Source organism: Telopea speciosissima, chromosome 1 (assembly GCF_018873765.1).
Source record: "Telopea speciosissima isolate NSW1024214 ecotype Mountain lineage chromosome 1, Tspe_v1, whole genome shotgun sequence".
In the NCBI taxonomy this organism is placed as follows: Eukaryota; Viridiplantae; Streptophyta; class Magnoliopsida; order Proteales; family Proteaceae; genus Telopea; species Telopea speciosissima.
The window spans coordinates 77706633-77732275 of NC_057916.1; the positions used below are offsets into that span (position 1 = coordinate 77706633).

The 25643-nt window shown below is 39.1% G+C and overlaps 1 protein-coding gene across 2 annotated transcripts; it reads left to right on the forward strand.

Moving 5' to 3' along the window:
• The first annotated feature begins 781 nt into the window (after nucleotides 1-781).
• Nucleotides 782-25543, forward strand: LOC122671763. 2 transcript variants are annotated; one of them, XM_043869184.1, is made up of 10 exons: nucleotides 782-949; nucleotides 7888-8019; nucleotides 8112-8213; nucleotides 20555-20660; nucleotides 20703-20863; nucleotides 20973-21068; nucleotides 21321-21467; nucleotides 23234-23396; nucleotides 23994-25007; nucleotides 25089-25543. In XM_043869184.1, exons 1-10 carry the CDS (start codon nucleotides 866-868, stop codon nucleotides 25448-25450), a joined length of 2367 nt encoding a protein of 788 aa, XP_043725119.1. In that variant the 5' UTR covers nucleotides 782-865; the 3' UTR covers nucleotides 25451-25543. The 2 variants fall into 2 exon arrangements, with proteins under 2 accessions (XP_043725119.1, XP_043725127.1); XM_043869192.1 differs by having other exon boundaries at nucleotides 20555-20863; nucleotides 23994-24987; nucleotides 25068-25220.
• Nucleotides 25544-25643: the final 100 nt, after the last annotated feature.

Here is a 25643-nt window from a genome sequence, read left to right on the forward strand (position 1 = left end):
GGGATGTAAACGTATCGGATTCGGCTCGAATAGTTTTATATCCGCATCTATATTTGATTAAGTTTCGGACGGATTCGGATAGTGCTAAACCGATACGAACACGGATACAGATCGAATATTTTATCTATTTATATGTAAATATAACTTTTTGGATGGCTATTGCCTATTTATATCTGTATCCGTTTAGCTTTCGAACAGATTCAGATAATACTAAACAGATCCAACCATAGATACGGAAACAGATTTCAGCTATTCATTTACGTTCTTAGTTAAAAGTTGACATCAGTGTTTCCTTGAGTCATTGTCAGAGATCCTCAAGGGTAAGATAGTAAAAATACACATGCACATTTTTATATAACATGAAAACCTCTCTCTACCAACAGGTGACACACAGTACGAAAGCATCTAAGCATCTAACTTCACAGCAGCTTACAGTACCATCGGTCTGACGGACTGTTCTCTACTCTATCGACTTGTCTCGACGCCTGTGAAACTTCTCAGTCGGACCCCAAAAAGAGAGGAAGAGGGGATGGAAGGGGTTGGAGAAATTGAGAATTCGGAGGAGTGAAAATTATTCTGGCGATCTGACAAGTTTCGAGTTTCCCCAATGGCAGCGCAGATTTTTGGTAAACTTGTTTCCAGTGGTCCTTTGTCCGATTCATGGACAGCTTATATGTAAGGATTCTACTTCCCTTGCGGAGAGAGCGTGAGCGAGATTGGAAGCGATTGAGGGAGCTCACTGAGTGAGGGAGGAAGGGAGAGAGAGAGAAAGAGAGACAGAGGAGTTTTGCAGTGTGTCGATCATCGGAGGAAGGCGTCAATTTTTTGTTGTGTTTGTAGCCGGATAACTTCACATAGCAGCTGAATGGCTATTGAGAAGTCGCCGGATTCCCTACCGGCTGGTTGGATTCGGGAGTCTAAGGAGCGACCGAACGGTAGAACGGATTGGGTAAGCTAACTTTTTTTCTACTCGTTTATCTTGCATTTCTATTTTGTTTCATCATTCTTAGGGTTTTAGGTTAGGAAGTGTACGAAATTTTGGTATTTTGCTTTGGTATGTTTCTTTTACCAGTTCTTGTTTAACAAATCGGTATTGGAACTGGAATGAAATGAGTTGTTACATATCGAACATGATTTTTATTTTTCCAGCTAGATTAATTTTCCTGTTTGATTGGATCGTAGTCTATACTCGCTATATGGCGTAGGAGATGTTTTTACTAGCACTTTTAGCACATGTGAACTTACCATGTCTGGATTGATTGAAAAAAAATGATCTGCATGCGAATGAGGTTTGCATGTGAACTAATGTGGTATTATAAGAAACCAAAGCAAGTCTGGTTTCATACCATGTTGTTCTTCATTTGCGTAGACCACTGAATGCATGGACCTCCTGTCATTGAAGGTATTATCAGAGAGAGAGAGAGAGAGTTGTCTAGTGATTTGACCAGAATGCCCTTGTAAACAATGATAGTCTCCTTGATTCATTGTGCGATTATCATGGGAAAAAAGGAATTTGATCAATTATCAAAAAACTTACTGTTATCTGCCGAGAGCCAATCTGTTTGTATCACATACATATATTAATGCCTAAAATATTTAAGAGAGATTAGTGAATGTTGTCTCTGAACATGGTAAAACTATGCTGCATTGGTTCAAAAGTTACTTGGATGCACAGCCTTTTGATGAAATTTGCATGTGAATTTTTCTTGCTTGATTTGGTAGGAAAGAGTTGATATTGCATTTGTCCAGCTTGCGTCATCTCTGTATCTTGCTTGTAGTTACTTCTTTTAGACATTGTTATTAACTCTCAGGACTTCTTTGCTATCATTTAGGGAGATTAGTTAATGTTGGCGGATGTCATTGCAGTGATATGGTATAATAAGGTCAGGGATATTTATTTGGATGCATTCAGGCTTTGTTATTATCGTTGGTTGTACAGACGGTTGATTATGGATGTGCAATTTTTTCACTTGATTTTGCAAGGGTTGTTATTTGTGTCTTGTGACTTTTGTCAAGCATCATTTCTTCCTCCACCCCCTCCCTCTAGTTAGATTGTGAATTCAGCATTTTGTCACGGCCCTTGGCAAATTGTATGTGGCATTGTGGCTGTTGCTAATGAATCTAAACCTACTGCTATTATGTAACACCAGGCATCCTCACTCCCTCTCCCTGCCCCCCAACACACACACACATGGAAAAAAAAAAAAGAAGGGAAAACGGAAAATGAAGTAGACTAGACTGCCTGCTAGTGAATTATGTGCTATACAAGGCTTACATGGATAAGGGGGGCTGGTGTCACTAGCCAATGGTGACACAAGGTGTTGAATTGGGCAAATGGCAAAAAATGGATTTGGGACTCAGGAGGGTGCATGTAGCATTTCTTTCAATTTTTTTAACGGTGTTATAAAAAAACAAAAAGATCAAACTAATTTTATGTAAATTACATGTACTATTTCTGTGTGTAATGTTTGTGTTGGTAATTAATTGTTATGATTGGTCGGACTGCTTCTGATTAAATTTTCAAAGCAGTTTCCAGGGATGTTTTAACTTGATAAGAAAGGGTAGCTTGAATATCAACTAAGCACTTTTTGAATGCTCTCCTCCTCCCCTCCCCTTCCTGTCCCTCTTAAACTTTTCCCTATATACAATTTTCTGTCCATATGGACACGTGTCTGACATTAAGGTCTCTTTTGATATTGCTGGAAACTACTTTTACTAATTTCTCTAGAGAGAGAGAGGGAGTTTGTGTTGGCACGAAAAGAGATTAAAATATTGGATAGTTGCAAGATGATTGCCCACAGAGAAAAAGGAAGAAATTGTGAGGCAGATCATAGACAGAAAGAGGAGGCAAGGGTCTGGTTCATCATTGAACCAGTTTTTTACCCAAACCACGCCATGCGATTGGGGTTATTTTGTAATTTTCAATTATGCTTTTATATGGGAGTTCTAGATTGGAGCAGTAATGTAGGTGATTGGTTTCTTTGCTCTAGTGTCTGTTTCCTAGTTGAGTTTTATGTTTTTAGAAAGTAGTTAGGAATTTTAAATTATTTATATGCATGTAATCCTACCAATTGAGTGGAATGAAATTTGGAATTAGTTTGAGTTGGGTTGTTGAGCTGTGCAGTCGTGTCTTCTCCTACCTCCTATCCCCTCTCTTTCTTCCAGCAAGTTTGAGATTCTTCTCTTCGGTGAAATCTCTTCCTTCCCTTCTTCAGGTCTTCATCTTCTTCGTCTTCCTTCTCCTATTCTTCCTCTAGGTTTCATTCGATCTTGGGTACATCCCATCCCTGTTTCTCTCTTTTATTTTCTTCTTTCTGTATATTAAACTCCAGTTTTCTTCTTTCTATTCTTCTCTTGAACCCTTTAACACCATACGTATAACTCCCTGTTTCAGCGATACTAACACTCCGCACATTTTGGGATCGATCTCCTCCATCTTCCTTCCTTTCTCCCTCACACTAGGCGTGAGTCCCTCTATCCTAGGCGACTCATAGATTTTGATTCACTGGAATCAACTCTGTTGGTAGAACCTCTACTGAAATCTAACCGAGGCTCTTTGCTACCGCCAGATTGGGTTCAGCCAGCTCCTTTGATCTTCAACTTGTTAACCACTTTGATTGCTAGTTGTGGTTAATAGGGTTGGGGATCAGCAGCCTACTCCTGCAATCCCATCCCGCATTTTTATTCTGCAGATTTTTCTACTGTATTTTGTGTTCCACCTATGTATAGGGGTGTAAATGAATAGCCGATATCCATTTCCGTATCCGTGTCCGTATCCATCCGAAAGCTGAACGGATGCAGATACGGATAGGCTATATCTATCCGAAAAGCTATATTTACATGAAAATGGATAAAATATCCGATCCGTATGTGTGTCCGTATCCGTTTAGCACTATCCGAATCCGTCCGATAGCTAATCGGATGCGGATGCGGATATAGCACTATCCGAGCCGAATCCGATCCGTTTACAGCCCTACCTATGTATACAGAATATGGTAAACTGATTTATACTGTTAGCCTTTGGGGGAAGGAACAAGTACAATACGGTCCTCTCCTTTCAACCTAATATAATATGTTATGATTCTAAACTCTTAATTCTGTAATTAGGTTTATCAATAAAATGAAGAAAAGGGTAAATTATATGACACCCCCTGAAAATCGAACGATACTCAATTCACCCCCTTTTTTTTAAAAATACTCAACTGTCCCCCTATATTAGAGCCCTACATTACGACTTAGTCCCTACCGTTAGTTTTATGCGTTTAACTTATGAAGTCACCAAGTTAAATATATTTAAATCCCTAAACTACCCTTGACCAGTGTAGAGTTACTATTTTACCCTTGAATCTAAAACCCCAAAATCGATCCTCTTTCTCATACCATTCTCTTCCTCCCATGACCTGCAACTCAATCTCAAGCGATGAAGAAGGAGCCAAGTTGGTGAGTGAGAGAGATGAGCTGAGTCAGCGAGTGAAGTAGGGAAACTTCCTTTGCTGAGATCACGAGAAAGATCTTTAATCTATTTTCTGACCGAACACTGCGGTCCTCAGCAGTAGGCCTAGAAAGAATTCCTCTTTCATTTTACTGTTCCACTTCCTCTTTCTCCTTCTCTCATTCTATTGATCTTTTCCCAAAATATGATGAGGGAGAAGCCGAGGATTTCCCTGCAAACCCATCTGAGTTATCGAGTTTTTAGGTGTTTTGAGTTTGCTTGTTCAGGTGCCCGTTAGCTGTGTTGCAGCCTAAAAACGTTCAGTTCTGTTCATTAAGTTTCTCTCTCAAATAGAGATTATTTATACAAGAGTTGGGAACCCCTTTGGGAGCCCTAGGTGACTATAGTCGGCAGCATTAGATGATAAGTACATAAGTTAGAGATAGAGTTTGAGAGAGAATAGGATTCCAGAAGAGATTGAGATTGAGAGTGAGTGGAGTGCATGTGATATGGATAGAGTTTGAGAGATACAAGAAGTCTATTGAGTCTCAAGATACAATACACGGCTGATACAGCCTTACAGGTCTTTTTCTTTTGAGTCTTTCTCTCTGTGTCGTGCTGGTGGGTACTACATGTAACCCCCCTTCTACGGAGAGAGACCCATCAAAGATCAGCCTTTCCATTTGCCTTTCTTAGAGAGGGAGAGAGATATGGGTTGAGGAGATAAACTTGAATAGATAGGTAGAGAAAAGAAACGAGAGAGGAAGAGCACCACCTCGCACCCAATCACATTTCTTTCCTCCATCGCCAACATCGCTGTACACTTCTCGGCAGACTTCATAGCCAAGCTGAAGGTGAAGGTCAATGAGGGAGGAAAACATCGGTACAGCATGTTCGAGTGGCTTCTGTCGCACATGTGGAAGAAGGTGAAAATGGCTCGTGGGCTGGAAGCAGAGGAGTGAACCAAGTGAGGGTGGTGGTTGTGGCTGCGGCAATGGTGGTGGAGTGGAGAAGTTTCGTTTGTGAGCAGGGGAACCTGTTAGCTTCTGAACTATGTCTCTGAAATCGTTCTTTCTGAAATTTCCGAAGATAATGGAAAGAGTGATTGGTGAGAGTTTCAGCAGCGAGGGAGAGAGAGAGAGAGGGGGGGAGAGGGGATAGTGGTGGTGGCTGCGGCAATGGTGGTTGTAGCGGTGGTGGTGATTTGGGGTATAATTGGAATTATAAAAATTGGTATCCTAAATATAATTTACAAATTTTGGGTATCTAAAGTGAATTTTCTACAAACATTGGGTACCTCAATTGTCATTGTTTATCTTAATTTGGTTGAGGTTAAAATTGTCTTTTCACTTTTTGGTTTCATTTAAGTTAACACCGTTATTGTAGAGGGGGCCAGTTGAGTATTTTCAAAAAAGAGGGGGTGAGTTGAGTATCGTTCGATTTTCAGGGGGTGTCATGTAATTTACCCCAAAAAAATAGTATTTGAAGGGAATGGATAAGCGTATCTCTGGACATGAAAGTTGTCAAAGTCAGTTAACTTCAAAGATCTAGTTGATGCATGGAAATACAAAAACAATTTGTAAACCTTGTGAAAATAAAAAAATGTAGGTGGTGTCTTGCCCATTTAAGCAATATGGAAGATTAAAAAACCTCTTGGTCGCCTTGACCAATCACAGATCAGCCCAACTAACAGTCGCTTTGATCTATTATAGATCAGCTCAAAAGTATCCTTTCATTATGATAGGGGCAGATGGTAAGGCTAGAACATGCATAATCGCTTGAACGGCTAGAAGTGGGCTGAATATTGTTTATATTTTTAAAAAGTTTTTTTTTATTTGTTAGGATTTAGGTGGTGGATTGGTTGAAATAAGGATCAGGCTATTTGGGATCAGCTAGAAATACAGAAATGTGGTTATGCCTAAGAGTGACTCCCAGAAACCACGCATTAAAACATACATGTATAATGTAAAACAGTAAAAGGTCCTTTACGAAAAGACCGAGACTTTCAACATCGTCTGTGAATCAAGTCTCTTACATGTCAAAAGTAACTACTGTGTTGCACTAATCCCAGAAAGGAAAGAAAATGTATTTACTATGTACCCCTCACTTTTGTCTGGACATATAAAAAGGGAGACATGTAGCCATGTCCAAAAATGATCTTAAACCTGGCCATGAGAGAGACTAATATAAGTAATGGGTATTAAAGGATCCTAAAACATGCTTAAACAATTAAGTACTAGCAACTTAGCTGTCGTAATAATTTACAAACATCTCCTAAACCTAATCCGTAAAATGAGTCATTGCAGATAACTTAAACACTAAATACATATTTTATATCAATCATTCTATTTTGGGTTCATTGTCAACACATTGTGTCCATTTAACAACTCCTAAACCTAATCCGTAAAGTGAGTCATTGCAGATAACTTAGTTAAACACTAAATATATTTTTTATATCAATCCTTTTATTTTGGGTTCATTGAATCTAACACATTGTGTCCATTTCAGATTTTGATGCCTGCACATTTGTCCATGTGAAAAAAAAAAAGGTTCCTAGTTGGATTGCTTGCTTATGTTAAGGAAATACTTGATGTATCAGTCGACATGGTTTAAATCAATGAATGCTACCATCCTTTCATGGGTGCAAGTTTCAGGATGAGGTGGTTTTCTCCAAAAGGCCATTGATAGAAGCAGCATAGAAGATAGTGGTTATATTAAATGTAGATAAGCCATATTATATGTGTTGGATGCCCATCTCTTATATGGACGTTTTAGAATTGCTTCTTTATTCTGGTAACGATTATCTAGTTTCATTTATTGGACTAATCATAAACAATTCTAGTTATCACAGTTCTTCTATAAGCAATTTGGCTGTGCTTGTCAAGCAAGTTCCAGTATTTTGTGCAAGGAAAACCCATATACTTTTAGTTTGCTGGTTGACATCTTCCATCTCGGAAATCTTGACATTTGGCGTTATTGTTCTCTTGAACTTTTTTATCGTGGAAAAGTGAACAAAATGAGAGCCTTTGGATGTATCTGAAATGAGAACTCAGATAATTCATTGCTATATAACATGAGAGCCTTTGGATGTACCTTATCTTAAAAAAAAAAAAATAATTTTCCATTTTATGAGTATAGTTGTTTGTCAAAGAGCTTCTCTTTATAGCTATAGAGATAGATGATTTATGAATTCTATTTTTGAAAATATATCTCCCAAATAATGAGTATTCTTCCTGCACAAAGTACCTTTTGGAAGTCTTTGTGAAGACGTGAATTGTTCCATATGAGATTGAAAAAGAAACTAAATCAGTATGTGGTAGGTGAAAGAAAAAATAAGCGACCATTGATATGGAGAAAGACTATCAAATTTGGCATCCTATGAAAGTTTTGAGATTTTTCATTGTGTTCTATGGAAAAGTTTGTAGGTTAATCTTATACATTTCTGGTTTTTGTAGCTCTATATAAATTTGAAAACTGGAGAAAAGTGTCGTTCCAAGATTGAAGTTTCTCGCCATACTAAATCTGGAAATCTCTGCAGTGACATGCCTCGACCAAATAGAAGATTCTCAAGAGATAATAAGAAGCAAGTGAGTCAGAGAGTTTCTTTTTGGTTTTTTCTGCAATACTTTTTTGTTGTGCTCTATATTCGATCCATCCTAATTGTTCAATTAATCAACAGCTTGTGGTGCAAATGGAGGATTTGCCAGAGTGGTTGCCCACTGGCTGGAGTATGGAGACCAAAACCAGAGGGAGTGGTACGACTGCTGGAAAAACATACAAGGTAGCCACTTTTCATGCACACTATCATTATTTTTACATTTTCTTTTGTCCCATTTCTACTCAATGGGAGGTCATTTTGTTTTGGGACCACACATTTACTGAATTACTAAGCATGAATGCATGATCTAGCCACAGATTTGAAAGGATCAATATTGCTTTTGTTATATGCTTCTATTTTATTGGTCCTTTTGGGGCAATCAGAAGTGATTACCTGAAAGATGTACTCATGCAGCAGTTGCACACATTCATTATGCCATCTGCATGCTGGGACATGTATGCGGGAATTTGTAATTTGCACTTCCACATCGACTTTAATGTCAAATTCTTTTTTTTTAACCATTAGAAAATATTTTGTTGTGCAAACTCTGTGGAGTCCAAGTTGTCATTATTGTAATTAAATGTTTCTTCATTATTGATGATCAAAATGTTGCCGATTTATCTTCTGAAAGCTGTTATTGTAGGTTTCTTTGTAACCTTATTTTGTCAATTTATTTCATATATAAATCCCATAGTTGCCAAGGCGTCCTAGCGCTTTTGTTGCCTTGTTGGTGTCGCATTGCGTTCAGGCCCCCTCCAACGCCTTGGGTCGCCTAGACGCCATGATAATTATGATAAGTCCCACAGTAGTATTCATTAATTGGAGCCGAAGTGTTGTTCTTGCGGGCCCATCTCTAAGACTTGCTCATAAAAATAAATAAGCCTTTTAAAAAGGGGAGGAGGCGTCCCCTAAACGATCCGTAACTAATTGATTGGAAGCTGTTGGTAATGACTTTGTCGTAGTGATGGTGCAGCTTTCACCCCTGCGAAGATGTAAACTGATGTAGATCGAAATATGAAGAAAAAGAGGCCAAAACATTGTTCACGTTACTGTTCACGTGAACAGTGTCACAGCCCCTTATTTTGCCTTGGTGTGAATGCTACTAGAAGATCTTGTGGGGCCTATGACCAGATCATGTGAAGACTTATTAGAAGACTCAATTCTGTCTATGGTGGGGGAATTAGGAGTTTAGTTTAGTTTCTATTTTTAAATTATTCTCTTAGATATTTTGTGGTTCTATTAATCAATCTTAGTTCTTTAGTTTCTAATTCCAGATTTAGAAAGTAGGCTTGGCTTTTATTTAGAAGTTTCTATTTTGTTTTGTTTCTTTTTCTTGCAAGTTTCTAATTTGCTCTTACTTGTAAGGCAAGCATAGCTGCCCATAAATATGTAATGCCTTTAGAGGCCTCCCACCAACGATTTAGTGGATGTTTGAGTATTGCTTTGAGCAAGTTTCTTATCCCATTGTGAGGATGAAGAGCAGGGAGCCTGGTTAGTGAGAGCCGAAACCCATGAAGGGCTGAGAGAGCCTGGCTGGTGAGATCCAAATCTCCTTATCCCATTTTCTTTTCTTCTCCTTTCTTCTCTTCTTATCCCTATCGATTCCCAGCTGTGTTGTTGTGCATGCGATTGTTTCCAACTGTTGGAGATCCTCTTGAATACTTGATTCAATCCATGTAATGAGTTAAAGTTCTGCTGTATTGTTTCAACACAAGGAAGGCTAGAGACTCTCCTGCGATTCCAATTCTGCCCAGAATTTCCAGCAAACTTCAAGTGCTAATATCTTTACAACTGAGACTCATATTCACAGAGGTTTGGAGAACAGAATCACACAATCAAGGGCTACACTCGAACCCAGTTTGGTGTTCCAAATTCCACTGGTTTGGGAGATCGGCCCTAACCTTCTATTTTGGGATCTTGTTCATATCTCACAAGTTAGCCATTGGAATTGGCAGAAATTTTCAGCAAAGATTCTCCTCATTGCTTACTCCACTCGATCAGCCTTAGAGCCCATTCTCATACTGGTTTGCTTTGTATTTGCTACCTTCAATTTTTGGTGTTATCTTTCTAAATTCTGATTTTCTTCTATTATTGATGATCTGCTACAACTATTAACAATCCTACTGTAGAGTGGTTCTTAGCTGAACCCCTTCTACATTATAAACAGTAGGGCCGGGGAGTGAGACGGAGCGGAAAGCCTCCCTTGTTCTTGGTGGTTTCTATAGCGAAGAACACCTGACCGAATGAGGGCCGGCTCTTGGTTCTTAAGCAAGCTCGGTCTTAGACCAGCAGCAAGAAAAGGCGCCCTAAGAGAATAAGGCGTGCTAATGCACAATGGCGGTCTACGATCAGCTAGCGCTCAATCTGTTGCTTGTTGCATGGGTTACTTCTCCAACTTCATTTCCTTCCCCCTCCCTAAACAAATGTATCCATCCGATCTTCTAGACAAAGCGAGATAGCCCAATCTAGTCTCTATGGAAGGTATCTCCTATCAAGGTTGCGCCCGTATGGAGCGAAGAAAGCCGATATCGCTTTCGGCCTACTATCCGCATGCAAGCAAGAATAGCAATTGTTGACTCCAATCACTCCATTACCTTGCTTTCAAATTGGGGAACTTTGCAGTCTGCCACTTCCAATGTTTTGCTCTTTCTTCTTTCAACCTGTTAAGAGGGAACTTGTAATTACTTGTGCTGCATAGGCTATCAATTCTGTATCTATAATGTTGAATTTCCTTGAGGAATGACTTCTGTGATTTCTGCATTTGCTGACAGAGATTAGTTGAAAACATCCATTGCTTGGTTCTCAGTTTTTCTTTTTGAACCTGGGAGAAGTTTAGGCTGGTAGCCTGGTATAAAGTCTCTAGGAAGTTCTCTTGGATGTGTGAATGGATGTAGATATTTAAGGATAGACACTATGAAGCTATGTTTGGATGTCAAAAAGAAAATAAAAAATATAATGAGACAAAAATCACAATGATTGATTTATGTGTCTATCTCTCTTTCAAATTTATTTGAATTTCTCTTTTCTTGGCTTGCAAACATAGTGATGTACATTGAAGCACGAAGAAGAAAATTCAAAAAAGAAATTCAGAAGGTACTGTTCACGTGAACAGTAACACGTGTTACTGTTCACGTGATGCTGTTCAGTTGAACAGTACTGTGGCAGTGTGGCCCACCTTGACAACTGGCTTAGAGTAGGATTTCTGAGATTCTTTTCAGTCTTCTAATTTGAATAGTTTTAATTTCACAATTAGAAGGTAGGCTTAAGTTTCTATTTTATGGGTTTTATGAATTAGTAGTTTCCTTTTCTAGATTTATTTAGTTTCTTAATTAGATTGGGATTGGGTTGCTTTGTAATTGGGTTATAATAAATAAGAGTATGAGGCTGAGCAGAGGACAGATATTGAAGAGAAAAGAGTTATGGTTGAAGCTGTGAGGCACTGCAACGGTGAGAGACCGTGGGTGAGAGGATGATGGGCTGAGAGAGCTGATCCTATCCCCCCTTCTATATCTCCTTTTTATCCTTTTATGTTTCTTCTTTCATATGTAAACAGAAAAAAAGCAATAAAGTTTCAGTTATACTCAATTTGTTCTTCTTTATTGTGTTGAGCCTGGCTGCAATCGATCTCCTGCGGGTTTCCCCGGTTCGAGGTCAACTTTTGCATTACATAGCCTGAAAAAGAAGGAGAGTGAAATGGAAAATGAAATTAGAGCCACTCTCTATCAAAACCCCTTTTTTGGTTTGGTGGGGGGTGGGTGTGGGAGGGTGTTGTTTCATCAGTAACTGAAAGAGGGTTTTGCTTTTCTCATTCATTGTTTTTGTAAACTTGACTAGTTGGAATGAGTGAGATCTTCCTTTCATTATGGTGAGCGGTAGGTATTAAGTACTAACACTTGAACAAATGTCAAATGGAAAGAACAACCCAACAAGTGGAACTTTAGAATTTTTTTCAGCAACTGTTAAGAGTATGTCCCATTTGCTTCTTCTGTTTAGATGAGAATTCAACTGTGAAGGGTGTTAGACAATACAAAGGTTTCCAAGTAGAAATAGACAAGGACTGCTTTTCTCTTTTTCCTTATTTCTGTTGGGTCAGGGGGATTAGGGTGGGGTTGGTTGGGCATTGGGTTCTATTTCAAGAGTTAAAGAAGGGTTTTGAACCTAGGTCAGTCAATTGAAGCCAAAAAGGGGGGGGGGTTCAATGTGCTAAGGATCTGTAGTGCCTTCTAACATCCCCATAGCCCAACCTTTCCTTGCACAGTATTCAATGGATCGGGCTGACCATATGAAACGAGAAAATCAACATAGTGGTGATAATGATTGGCTGGCTTTGAGTCCTATCTTACTTTTCATAATACTAGCGAATTATGGTACAGTATGGTGTGAGAGACATGCATACTAGAACTTTTGATAGGGTGGTGCAGCACCCTCTTTTCCTGCAAAATTTGTTTGTCACTCTTCCATGCTAGAAAATTAAGTTTTTTTCTTTGAACAGTGTTGGATAGATCCTTACTGTGTGTGTTCATATGGTTATGGTGATGCAGAACATGTGTTTCTTGTGCAAAGAGGATGAGAGCTCATTAATAATCTTCTTATGCATTACTAGCCCTTGAGGTGGTCTGGTCTCACTTTGTTTTGTCTGGGGATCTTGGATCCTCTTGGGGAAGCTTATCAACTTGATGCAAGGGTGGCATGTTAATTCTATCAGAAAATGATATTACCATGGAGAATGCTACAGTTCACACTTCACGGTCGCATTAATATAATGCATGCATAGATTTGGCGGAGAAACACAAGGATCTCCTAGAATGAGTTTGCTTCTATCAGCAAACTAGAGTCCTTAAATTTTATTTACAGATCTATCTTACATATGTTCAAGGGGTTTTCGTTAGAAGTTTTGTATTGGTGTGTAATACTTGGGCTGATCATTGGTTTTATTTGTACATTGTTGCTGCCCACCATTGGCATAAAATTGCCACAGATATTGATGCAGTTGCATTAGACATCACTCCCATATGGAGGCCTAGACGTTATTCCGGAGAGCCGACATGGGGCAGTGGCAGTCCAATGGGTGCTTTGGGTAGTTACGTTATAGGTTGGCTGTTTATTTTCTTGGGTTTCATTGTAACAGGTCTAATTTATAGGCCAATAAAGTGGGGGTGAAGTTACACAAGGTTAGTTGTTAAGTGTTTGAGTTGGATTAGGATACTTAGTAGCTCTTAAGAGTTCTATTATGAGTGTATTAAGTCAAATCAGTATAAGAGAGTGATTGGGAGTTCTTCTATGCATTAGTTTATGAATTTCAATAGGTCTTTATTTTTGTAATACATCCTCCATTATTAATCATGATTGAATAATGGAATTAAAGCTTTTTCAAGAGTTTTTGAGTTGTTGAGCTCTGCAAACATATGTGAAGTCTCGTTTTCTGGCCTACAAAACAACGACGACAATTCTCATCCTTATCCCAAATAAATGGGGTCGGCTGCATGGATCCCAGAAGAAACATAATATTAATAATATAGAAGTAAAGAGAAGGAGCACACAACAATGACACAAACTCTAGGGCATCGACCCAACTTAGCTATGAACCGCATCTTAATTGGACAACTATGAGCCCCAAACCTCGAGAAAGGAGTGTATTGCAACAATGTCACAACAATCAAAGCCCAACTAAATGGGGTGGACCACATGAACCTTTGCTCTCTAATCAGCTCTATTTGAAGTCATACAAGGAGTAAGACCTAAGCTAAGCATGTCTTTCTTCACCACTTCTCCTATGATTATCTTAAGCCTGCCTCTAGCTCTTTTGGTTCCTTCAATCTGAATCAGGTCGCTCCTTCGAATTGGGGCATCCGAAGGCCTCCGTTGAACAGATGTCAAGGCGTCGCCTAGGCGTCCAGGCACCTTGGTCGACTTGGGCGCCTTGGACGCCTTGTTCGCCTGGTTGGTGTCGCTTTGAATTTTTGACCCTCTCCAATGCCTTTGGTTGCCTAACCGTCGTGACAACTATGGGCCATGCCACCTCAAACGACTCTCTCTAAGTTTATCATGATTCAAAGCTATTCCCAGCCCAGCTCTAATATTGTCATTCCTTACTTTAACCTTCCTAGTTTTCTCGCACATCCATCTCAACATCCTCATCTCTGCTATGCCAAGTTTATTTATATGACACTTCTTCACAACCCAGCATTCCGCACCATACATCATAGTTGGTCTAATGATACAAACAACAACAAACATAACCTTATCCCAACTAAATGGGGTCGGCTACATGGATCCGAAGAGGTCATGACAGTAATAGAAATAAGAGAAGTAGAAGGGAGTAAAAAGATAAAATAAAAATTACCAAAGTAAAAAAAAAAGAGTAAAAGGAAGTAAAAGAGATAAAATAAAATAAAATTACTAAAGGAAAAGGTCTAAGCTGTAGTCAAAGCAGCATCCCAGGAACATCTCCCTACCAAGGTCGGCTACAAAGGTCTTTGTCCTCCAAACAACTCTATCCGTAGTCATACTAGGATTGAGCCCTACCACATGCATATCCTTTCTTACCACTTCTCCAATAGTCATTTTAGGCCTACCCCTACCTCTTTTAGCTCTTTAAAACTGAAATTGGTCACTCTTCCTTACTGGTGCATCCATGGGTCTTCGTTGGACATGACCATACCACCTCAAGCGGCTCTCACAGAGCTTGTCCTGGATTGGTGCAATTCCCAATTTGGTTATAATACAATAATTTCTTACTCTATCTAATTTGGTTAAATTTTTTTTTAAGGTTTAAAGGGATACACCGATCACACAATACCCCGGACACACTTCTCCACTTCATCCACCCTATTTTAATCCTCTAGGCAACATTGTGTTCTATGTCACCCTCTTTATTTACGATTGATCTCAGATATCTAAAGTAATCACTTTGAGAGGCCCTCTCACCAATAATCACCGCCTCATTGTCCATCGCAGAGTTGCTAAAGTTACACACCATATATTTGGTCTTAGTTTTACTTATCTTCAGACCTTTTGATTCCAAGGTTGATCTCCATAGTTCCACTTTGGTGTTAACCCTGCTTGTGTCTCATCCACCAAAACAATATCACCTGCAAAGATCATACACCAAGGGACCTCATCTTGTATGCTTTTGGTTAAGCCGTCCATGATAAGCGCAAACAAATAAGGGCTTAAGGCTGATCCTTGGTGTAACCCAATTGAGATTGGGAATTCTCTACCTTGTCCCACCGCCGTTCTAACGCTAGTTACCACATTAGCATACATATCTTTAAGGGCTGATGTTCTCTGTGCCGCAGCGCAGCCTGCACCTAGACAGATGGGCCTGCCATTGAGGGGGCAGGATGGTCATGTCGCCCACCCCCATGTGTCTGGGCGCAGCCTGCACCCCCGGCACAGGGAACATTTGGCCTATCTTTAATTATGTCAACGTATTTACATGACATCCTTCTCTTCTCTAGGATCTTCTAGATCAACTCTCTAGGGATTCTTTTGTAGGCTTTTTCTAGATCTATGAAAACCATATGGAGATCCTTTATGCCTTCGCTATATCTTTCTATGAGTCTCCTGAGTAAGAAAATTGCCTCCATCGAGGATCTTCTGGGCATAAACCAAATTGGTTTTCTGAAATAGTAGTCTCCTTCCTTAGGTGAATTTCAATAACCCTCTCCCATAACTTCATTGTATGATTCATCAACTTTATGCCTTTATTACAACTCTAGATATCTCCTTTGTTCTTATAAATTGGGACCACAATGCTTCTCCTTCATCTGGCATTTTCCTAGTGGTCATAGTCTTGTTAAACAGCTTGGTTAGCTAGGATAGACCACAAAATCCTACATTCTTCCACACCTCAATCGAGATCTTGTCTGGGCCAAACAAAAATTCCATTGTACAGGGGAAGCAACAATGGAAGTAGCAAAGGCAGCTGTAAAAGAAGCATCATGAAGATCGTAGAGCACATCCTTCTCAAGCCTTCCACCAATCGCCTTCCTTGTATTGAGATTCTAAAAGATAAATTGGGAACGATAAAATGTAACAGAATAATTTAGTGTTTTGGTAAGTTTACGAACTGAAAGAAGATTTAACGGTAACCTTGACACACGAAGTTCAGAAGTTAAAGATAAGGAGGAAGGTGTAGAAAACCTAGGACCTGTAACCAGTAACTTTAGAGAGGAGAAAAGAGAGAAGAGAAGATGAAAGAAGACTGTGCGATAGATGTAATACTTGAGTGATCTTATTGATCAGACAAGCCCTCTATTTATAATATCTGAGAAAGATAAAATAGGACAGAATGGCCCCTAATCTAGTCTAGCCGACTCTATTAGAAGAGTAGGCAGTACATAATGAAATTATAAGTAAACAACCTAAAAGGACCAGAATACCCTGGGGGTATTCTGGTGTACATTATTCAATAGAAGGAAATGACAACACTATGATCAGAAACTTGAGTCGCAGTACCATTAGCAAGAATAACACAAGATGGATGACAAGTGTTTTGGTAGGAAGAAAATATATTGGACTTACCATTCATTTGAAATGGAATCAATAACCCAAGTGATAGGAAAGGAGGATGCAAGAAGTGCGGCAATACCTGAATGGGCTAATGTAGCTGTATATGAGGAAGTGGATGACTCAAAGCTGTTGAACATAAGTCAGCAATTGGTTGGCCAAATCATCGCGAAGTAAAGTAGCTGATTCGTTACCTCCATACGAAAAAGCAAGATTAGTATTGTTGGATGAAACCACTGCAGAATTCCTTTCAGTAGTGTTGGCAAATTGTTGTTACTGAGATTTATCATGCTTAACTCAGCATTTTTCAACAATATGATTGACCCCCCCACCGTGGGAACACTGATTTAAGGCTTGGTCAGTTTGCTGTCCACAACCTCCTACCATGTCCTTGACCTCCCCCTGAACCACAACCTCGCCCGGGAACAGTAGAGCCATGGCAACGACCACCATTGGCAGCAGTAAAGGCAGAACTTTCCTCAGAAGAGGAGGAGAGTGATTTAGTGAGGGAGGGAGACACAATACACTGAATACAACAAAAGGCTTCATTCATGGAAGGTACTCTATTGCCAGTAAGAAGGCTTTTGACAGGTTGCTCGTTGGAATTCAAACTACATAGAAACTTTGCCACTTGAAAATTCTGCATGCTAAGGCTTCAACAATTTTAAATCATTGGTGGAGTGGTTGGTAGACATTAAGTTCCTCCCATGGGAGCATTATAGTACTCATCAGCAAATTTATCACCTTATTTAAAGGAGATCCTTTCCCATAAAGATCATATACATGTGACTGATTTGTATCTTGAGAAAAGCTTTCTTTGAGGTCATCCCAAACACCATTAGTTGTAGTGTGATACATAACAGTCGTAGCAATAGACGGGTCCGTAATATTCCACAACTAGACAAACAATGCATCATTCTCATGCATTCATTCCTCATAATCTTTAGAGTCTGCAATTGGAGGTGTGGAATTTAGATACTTTAATTTCCTTTTTGCATATATATATATATATATCTCACAGCTTGTGCCGACAGAAGATAATTGGATGCACCATTGAACTTAATTGAGGACACTGACCGAGTCCGCAGAGGGTTATGAATCCTCCATTACAGCAAAGTAGCTAAGGATGCAGATTCATACTAAAGATCGCAAGTTAGATCTGTAGAAATAGAAGAAGATAAGACCAGCAGTGGCACATCAGATCTCATAATAGCAATCAAGTAACAGAAAACACCATACCAGAAAATTGCAGAGCAACAAGGAGGCAGAATATGAGAAAAATATTTAAACAAAATCAGAAGATCTGATGGGGGTGAAATTCTTGTCGTGTCTCCCTCTTAGACAGTAGAATACTAGAATAGATGCCTAGTTGATGAAGATCTAATGGTTGGATATGACTATATAGAATCTATTTCAGAAATAGAAACTAGAGTCCCTAAAATATAGGAATTCCAAGAACTAGCAGTCAGGGGTTCTGATCAGACCAAATTACAGTCGAAGTACCCCCTTAATATAGATTATAAGTCCCCAAAATTTGAGCCAAATCTGATGGCCAGATGATGCTGCGCATAGAAGTCCCTAACAGGGAAGGAAATCACATGAAAAGGAACAGCAGGTGGATCTCAGGCAGGATATGCTTGCAGAAAACTTGAATGAAAGTCAAAGCTGTGATACCCCAATGATCGCAAGAAGGAACTCTTATCAGGCCATGAAAGAACATGTGATCTTCATAATATCAAACCATATTGAGATAAGGACATGCAGATCAGCAAGGAGGCTTCTTGTGCCGGGAGAAGACAACAACCGCAAGATATAAAGCAGCAACTGCAGGGTGCAGGGCAGTGGAGATAAATGAGCATATCAATATAAGAAACCATAATTTTCCATTTTCAATCAATTGGGGTTTTACAGAGACAAAACAGCATAGGTGGCTGAACACCACAATGGAGAAACCCTAATGGGACTCTCAAAACATGGAAGAGAATAACAGATACTGTTTATTTAATGCTTTGATACCATGTTGCAATATTAAGAGCAAGGGAACCTATACGGCTGTACCTGCAAGAGTATAGAAGAAGAAGAAGAAAAGAAAAGGGTGGACTGGGAGAGAAACAAGCTCACAGTTGTCTTTACTATTTAATCGTAAGCCCCTGATTGGGGGGGGGGGGATTAGGTAAGAAGAACTCTAAACCCTCCTGGATAGGATCCCAGGTCAAAACCCTACTCAGATAGAAACCCAAAAATTGACTGAAAACGTAAACCTCTCAGAATCACACCGAACTCTAGGAAACAATAGTTAATAGGAAGGATAAGAACTTGTCAACAGATGAGAATGATCCGATGAGTGGTTTGGGAGTAATTTAGGAAACAGTGATCTCACGGGCGGAGATATCAGAAACAGTAAAAACTGAAATTAAATTCAATCCAATCAACAGAATTGAATGGAACTTGGGTTGATTTTCTATTTCAGCAATCTAATCCAAACCCCCAAGGTGATGTTGGGATCAAAACTAATTTGAAAAATTCAGGTCTGGAATAGAACATAGGGCAGAAATCAGGAGCATTTAAATTAAATCAGACCAGCAACTAACCTAGGTCAAAGGACTGTCATAGGGAGGCCTTGAATGCCCTAAAAAATGAAGGGAATCTGATGGACAGATTCCTCACTACAGGGAATCTCGTTTTCTGCAGAAGAGGCTAAAAAACAGGGTATCTGCAGGTTTATTTGAGAGGGTTCTTGCTGTGATTTAAACCCCAGTGTAAATAGCATATAAACAGTTTTCAAAGAGATGAAAATCCCTCACAATCTCAGGTTAAATTGAATTCTAGCAAGCGCACAAAGAATGGTAACAGAACTTACTTGAGAAGGAGAAAACAGAGTAAGAGAATGATAACTAAGGCTTCCCACCAACAAGGTAAAGAATCTCAATGCCCTCCAGGATATCTCACCCCTACTGAATCGCACAGCATTCCATTGAAAAACCTTCAAACTTTATTCACCATAAATCGTCCATGAGCCTTGGCTCTTACAAGCTATATATAGAAAATGAAATAAGAATCCTAATCTGATTAGGAAAATCAAATCCTATTCCTAATTAAAATTTACAAAACATAGTTGAAAAGGAATCAAAATATTAATAGGAAAACTTAAACATCTAACTAACTAACTAAGCCTAATCCCGTGTGCCTACCTTCTACCCATATTTTAGGCCCATTAAAGTGGACCATTACAAAGAAAACACATGGAATCAAAGGGCCAATACATATATAACCCATCCCAAGGCTTATTTCCAATAAAATAAGCCCTTTAGGTTACTCATTTGCATCAGCCCCATTCCCTACTTATATTAAATCAAATAATAATAATTACAGAGTTAAAGTCATGGACTTATGTGTATTTGCATATAAACCCCTAATAAGTAAAGAACATTATATAAACTCCCCTACAATAGACCATAACTTTAACACTAAACATGATTCCTCTTGGTTTTGTGAGAGAGAGAGAGAATTTAAAGAGGTTGAAGAAACTCTTTATAATCACTGATATTGTTTGCATTGCATGCCAACTTGCTAAAACTCGAATCTTCATAGGACTTGAGTAGAGAGAGACTCTTTGTAATCACTGATATCGTTTGCATTGCATGCCAACTTGCCAAAACTCAAATCCTCATAGGACTTGAGTAGATTTAAATCTCATGTTATACATCTTACAATTTACATAAGTAGGCAATGGCTTATTCTTTCGCATTTTATATTGAAAATGAGCTTTTATTTTATGTTCATGTGCAGCTGAAAATAATCTTGCTATGTAGTCATCTGCTGACTTCTTAGAATAGATATTATGAATTCTATTTCATTCTGTATCCCCCCCCCCCCTGGAGATCAATTGGAGAATGGAAGAATGCAAAATAAACATAGCCGTAAAAAAATAAAGATCTTGAAATGTTTCATAAAATTTGAAGATATTCTCTTTCTTTGCCCAGTAGTAAATGGAATCATTGTCTGTGTTGTAGTGTTACATCTCATCGACTGGAAGCAAATTTTATTCGAAGGGAGAGGTCTTCCGCTATCTCGAGAATGGGAAGATACGCGGTCACACGTCTGAACCGAACAAAAGAGATGCTGCAATACATTGTCACTTATCTGAACTGAAAAAAATAGACACTGCAACACATTGTCACTCATCTAAACCGAACAAAAGAGATCCTGCAATGCATTGTCTCACATCTGAGCAGAAGAAAAGAGATGCTGCAATGCATTGTCCCACATCTGAACCGAACAAAAGTGGCGTTGCAATGCATTCTACCAAATCTGCAAGCAAAGTATGTTTCACATAATATAGTAGATCTGTTGTTTATGTGGATATTTAAATTTTGCAGTGTTTAGATTGACCTTTAGAGAGATGAAATCTGATTATCAATTAATCTCTAGGTTGTAGTGGAGAAGCATACAGAAGAGGGGTTGCCTCCAGGATGGATTAAGGAAGTCAAGGTTACTAAAGTGGCAGGTCGAACCAGAAAAGACCCGGTATTGCCTCTATTTTCAGTTCCTGTTCTGATGTAGCACATTTACATTTTATAAATGTTCATATGAAAATTGTTTGAGGTCCTGAGATATTAGATCTCTGTTATTTGTTCTGTTAAATCGTAAATATTTATGCTCTTGCTTGGCTGCAACAACTACTTTTTCTCATTTTTTATCGAAACATTTACTTTGCATCTGTGATAATATCAACACATTGCCATTTCTCACGTATCAAATGTTGGCTAATTGCTACAGTATTACATTGATCCTGTAACTGGATATGAATTCCGCTCCAAAAAGGATGTCTTTCGCTATCTCGAATCTGGTGATCTTGGGAAGTGTGCAATTAGACCAAAGAAAAGACAGATCAGTGACATGGAGTCTATAGATGGAGAGGTCTCTGTAAGTGTGCCTTGGATACATTTATTGGTCTTCCCAATTTCTATGTTTTTTCCACACTTGGACTACTCTCTCCATAATTTATGCGGTATCTTTAATGCTAAAAGTACAAAAGGCAGTAGAAGAAAAAAAAAAAACTGAGAAACACCCTAGATTTTGAGTTTGTTATTGCTTGCCTTCTTTTGACTGCAAAAATTGTAGAACATTTATAAGGTTTAATACTTGACCATGCCTTTAATAGATTGATACCTTTTTCCAGTTGCAGTAAGGCATAGGTTTCTGCGACCTGTTTTTTCAATATATATTATTGAGATTTTGTAATCTGTAGTCCATCAGACGGATAACTGATAATGTAGACATTGCTTGAAGCCTCTACAAGGAACATCACCTATACATAATATGCAAAGGATAAATATAAAAGAACAAGTGAGAATACACATTTGAAGCAAGAGGAAAATGTAGGAAAAGAGCCCCATTCCTTTGCCACTCTGTGATGAGTGGTGGACATGCAGAGCCCTTTTGTAATTCCACCTGAGCTGCCTCACATAAGATTCCCCACGCATGGCTGGACTTGTTCTCTATTAATAGTAATTGTTGATTTTATTTGTTACATTCTATTTTTCATATCTAAAACTGCCAACAAAAGTATGGGTTATTTTGTCATATTGTAGTGGCAATTCGGATGGATTTGACAAATAAAAAGTTGATGATGATGCGTGTGCAGAGCAATTTTCGGATTGCCATCTTGCTCTGTCACTTGTGAACATTTGACTTTGATAGGGAGAGAAAGTCTTGAGATTGTGGTGCACCCAAAGTAATTAAGGGAAATATTAAGTAGATAATATTAGAACTAAAGAATTTTTAGAATTTCACTAAAATCAGACATTGGAAAGGCTATGATCCAAGAGAAGTCCTCTCTCTCTCTCTCTCAAAATATTCTTAGAAAATACCATTCACATTAGGCGTAAAAGGTGAAGATAAAAAAGAAATCACAGTAGCATTTATCTATGAACTACTGACTTTATAGCAACTATCTCATACAGGGATGCTTGATGCATGGAAATTCAATATCTAGAGGAAAACTGAACAACAGAGAATTTGGTTAAAATGTAGAACTAACGAAGTACTAATCTTTATATTATCTTATTGAGTATTATTACTGAAATCACACTAGAACAACAGAGAATTCTAAAGCCTATAGCTTGTCAATAGGTTGGCAATTTCAAACTAATCCTGAAAGGCTAATTTAAAGAGTGTGGTAGAAAGCTGTGGAATGCTCAAGAGCTAAGGTTGACAATGAATATTAGACAACCAAAGCTTAGAGGAGTATCCCTCCCCCAAGAAAGGGGGAAGAAAAAGATAAGCTTATTGAATGATAGATATCCTTGTACAGAACTGTTGTGTTTATACTTGCATTCGTCTTTAACCAAAACAACCAGATTATATTTATTATTTTTCATTTATTGCATCAAACAGCCATGAAATGCAATGTAACCTGAACAATCTGCTTTGTTTCATTTCTACTACTGGGCATTCCAACTTGTCAATCCATAAACTGGAAAAAATAAACCTAGGAGCTAGTTTAAAAACATCTAGCAGCAGGGCTGTGGTGGGTTGAGTCGCAAATTTGAAAACCCTAACTTGACTGGATTCAAATTGTGTTCGGTGTAGTTGACCTGCGATCAAAGTTGGGAGGGTTGGTATGCTGGATCAAGAATTGCTGCTTCTAGTTATTATGCACTTCTAACAACTGGTCTCCTTTCTTGTAGGCACCTACTGCAGCAAAAACGCATAAAATAGCAGGCAATGCAACAAGGAGATGCCTCTTCACAGGCCAGAGCTCAATATCGAGTAAAGTTGTAGATGACGAACTGGTCCTGGAATCCTCCTCTGTGGTGGAAAAATGCTTATCATTGCCCTTTTGTTCTTTAGGTCAGTGTAAATTTCCATGTCTACTCTGTTCTTTTTCTCTTTTTGTCATCTTGGAAATTTTTGATTAGGAAAAAATAGAGACACCCTCCCTTGTCTGTGATTGAATTCATCAATATGAGAAGACTCTATGAGATACACAGAAGTACCCAAGATGTCATGACTTCAAAAACCCAGACACTGCTTTACAAGTGCCTGATGTTCAACCTTGACAAGGCTACGCCTCCTCAACAGGATGAGAGGTCAAAAACCCTTTTCAATGTTGACTTGTCTATGGAACACTTGATCAATTGGAAGAAATCTCACTGATGCTCTTTGCTGGGATTTTATCAACTTAGGCAAAGTGACTGGCTACGTGATTGTAACCAAAAGTAGAAAAAGTTGAATTAAGTGCACATTAAAAATTTGTAATGCAAACTTTTGTGGGGATTCTTCATACTTTCTTTTCTAGGTAACATTTTACATAGAATGACTAATTTCCCAATTTCTGCAGAAATACAGCTGAAATTGTTTTCAAGTTCTATTTTCTCTATGTTGATATCTGAGAAAATAGAAATTCCTTGCTTCTGAGTTCTGATATTACTTTGCTTTACTATTTAGATGGGGAAACTTCTCAAATGATTAGTGATCACCAAGAATTTGAAGGCATAAATAATGTGGAAGGGAAGATGGCCCTTGCTGAAGCCGGGTTCATTTCAGCTCCTGCGGCTGAGGTCTTTCAAGACAGGCAGCCCTTAGAAAAACTCCGTTCTGCAGAGGGGGAAAACTCGAAACTGACTAGTGCAGCCCAAGAAGCTGGAGGTTTAGAGAATACAGTAGATAAGATTGTCTGTGGTAAAAAAGGTATTGTTTCATCTCCTGAAGAGAGGCATTCTTCAGAGAAACCACGTGATGCAGATGGAGAAAGCGCTGAACTGATCGGTGAAGCTCTAGAATATGGAGGCTTAGAGAATATGGAAGAGAAGATGCTCTGTGCTGAAAAAATTCCTATTTCAGCTCCTGCAGAAGCGGTCTCTCCAGAGAAGCACCCTTCAAAGAAACTGCATTCTGCAGATGGGAATAGCTCTGAACCAGTTAGCATAGCCCAACATGAATCTGAAGGCTTAGAGAACATGGAACACGAGATAGTCCGTGCTGAAAATGGGCTTATTTCAGCTCCTTCAGCCGAGGTCTCTCCAGAGAAGCAGCCCTCAGGGAAAAGTCTTGGAAAGCGTAAAAGCACGGCCCAGCTTCGCACAATTAGTACCCAAGATGGAAAAAAAACCCTGTTGCCTCGTAGGGCTTCAAAACGGCTTGCTGGTCTCGAAGCTGAGTTGGCACCAGATCTAGATATGTCGGAACGGGCCCTTCGAATGGTGGGTAGACAGTCTGTTAATGTTGAAGAAAATCCAGCTTCGGTTGTGAATCCAAGTAGTCACAATCATCAGGCATCTAAAGAGGTGGACCCACCACTTGAGGCTGCTGCTGAAGTAGTAACCACACCTCTTACTTCCAGAGGTTCGGTAGTGCTGTTAGATGAAAATGCATCCAAGGAAGGTGAAAAGCCTACCCATGACAAAGTTGCTCCAGAGGAACCCAATAGAAAGTTTGACAGTGAGAAACAGTCCACAGAGATTCCAGGGGAACCAAATAGAAATGAAAGTGAGAAAAAGTCCACAGAGAATACAAATGGGAGTGAGAAACAGTCCACAGAGAAGCCAGTGGATTCATCTATCGTCTTGCCTTTTGGAGACTCGTGGCCAGATCCATGCCTTGAATTTGCATTCAAGACGCTCACAGGTGCAATTCCGGTGGATGATAATCTAGTGATTGGTGATTATGTGCAAGAGAATCTCAGCATGGGTCAGGACCCGAGCTTCACATTGCCAGATCTTGGCTTAGATGGCTTTTATCAAACTGATATTCTGTTCCAGTTTGGTGCAACAGAGAAATCGGCAGCCAAACAGCAGTCTCCAGGAAAGTCTACATGTACATCTCTAGGGAATTGTGGTATGGCGGCTTCTGTAGATAGTGCCTTTCAGCAGCAACATAATGGGGAAGGGGGCAAAGAATGTTGAAGGAGAAAAGGTAAGACGATTAATAATAGACAGTAAATCATTGAAAAAAGGACTCTGTAAGATAGCTCAAGCACTGTTTTGAGTATTATTTGGCCATCGTTTGTTATTTTTTTTGTTTTTTTTGTTGTGAACTAAAAGTGTAATAGACGAAAATCATTGGAAACTGCACTCTGTAAGATAGGCTCAAGCAGCA

Bases quoted from the DNA above. Each gene is read 5' to 3' on its own strand.
- LOC122671763 (XM_043869184.1), top strand. From the start codon at position 866: ATGGCTATTGAGAAGTCGCCGGATTCCCTACCGGCTGGTTGGATTCGG. The intron at 950-7,887 runs GTAAGCTAACTT...TGGTTTTTGTAG, and splicing joins CGAACGGTAGAACGGATTGG to CTCTATATAAATTTGAAAAC. The intron at 25,008-25,088 runs TTCCAGGGGAAC...AGTCCACAGAGA, and splicing joins TGAGAAACAGTCCACAGAGA to AGCCAGTGGATTCATCTATC.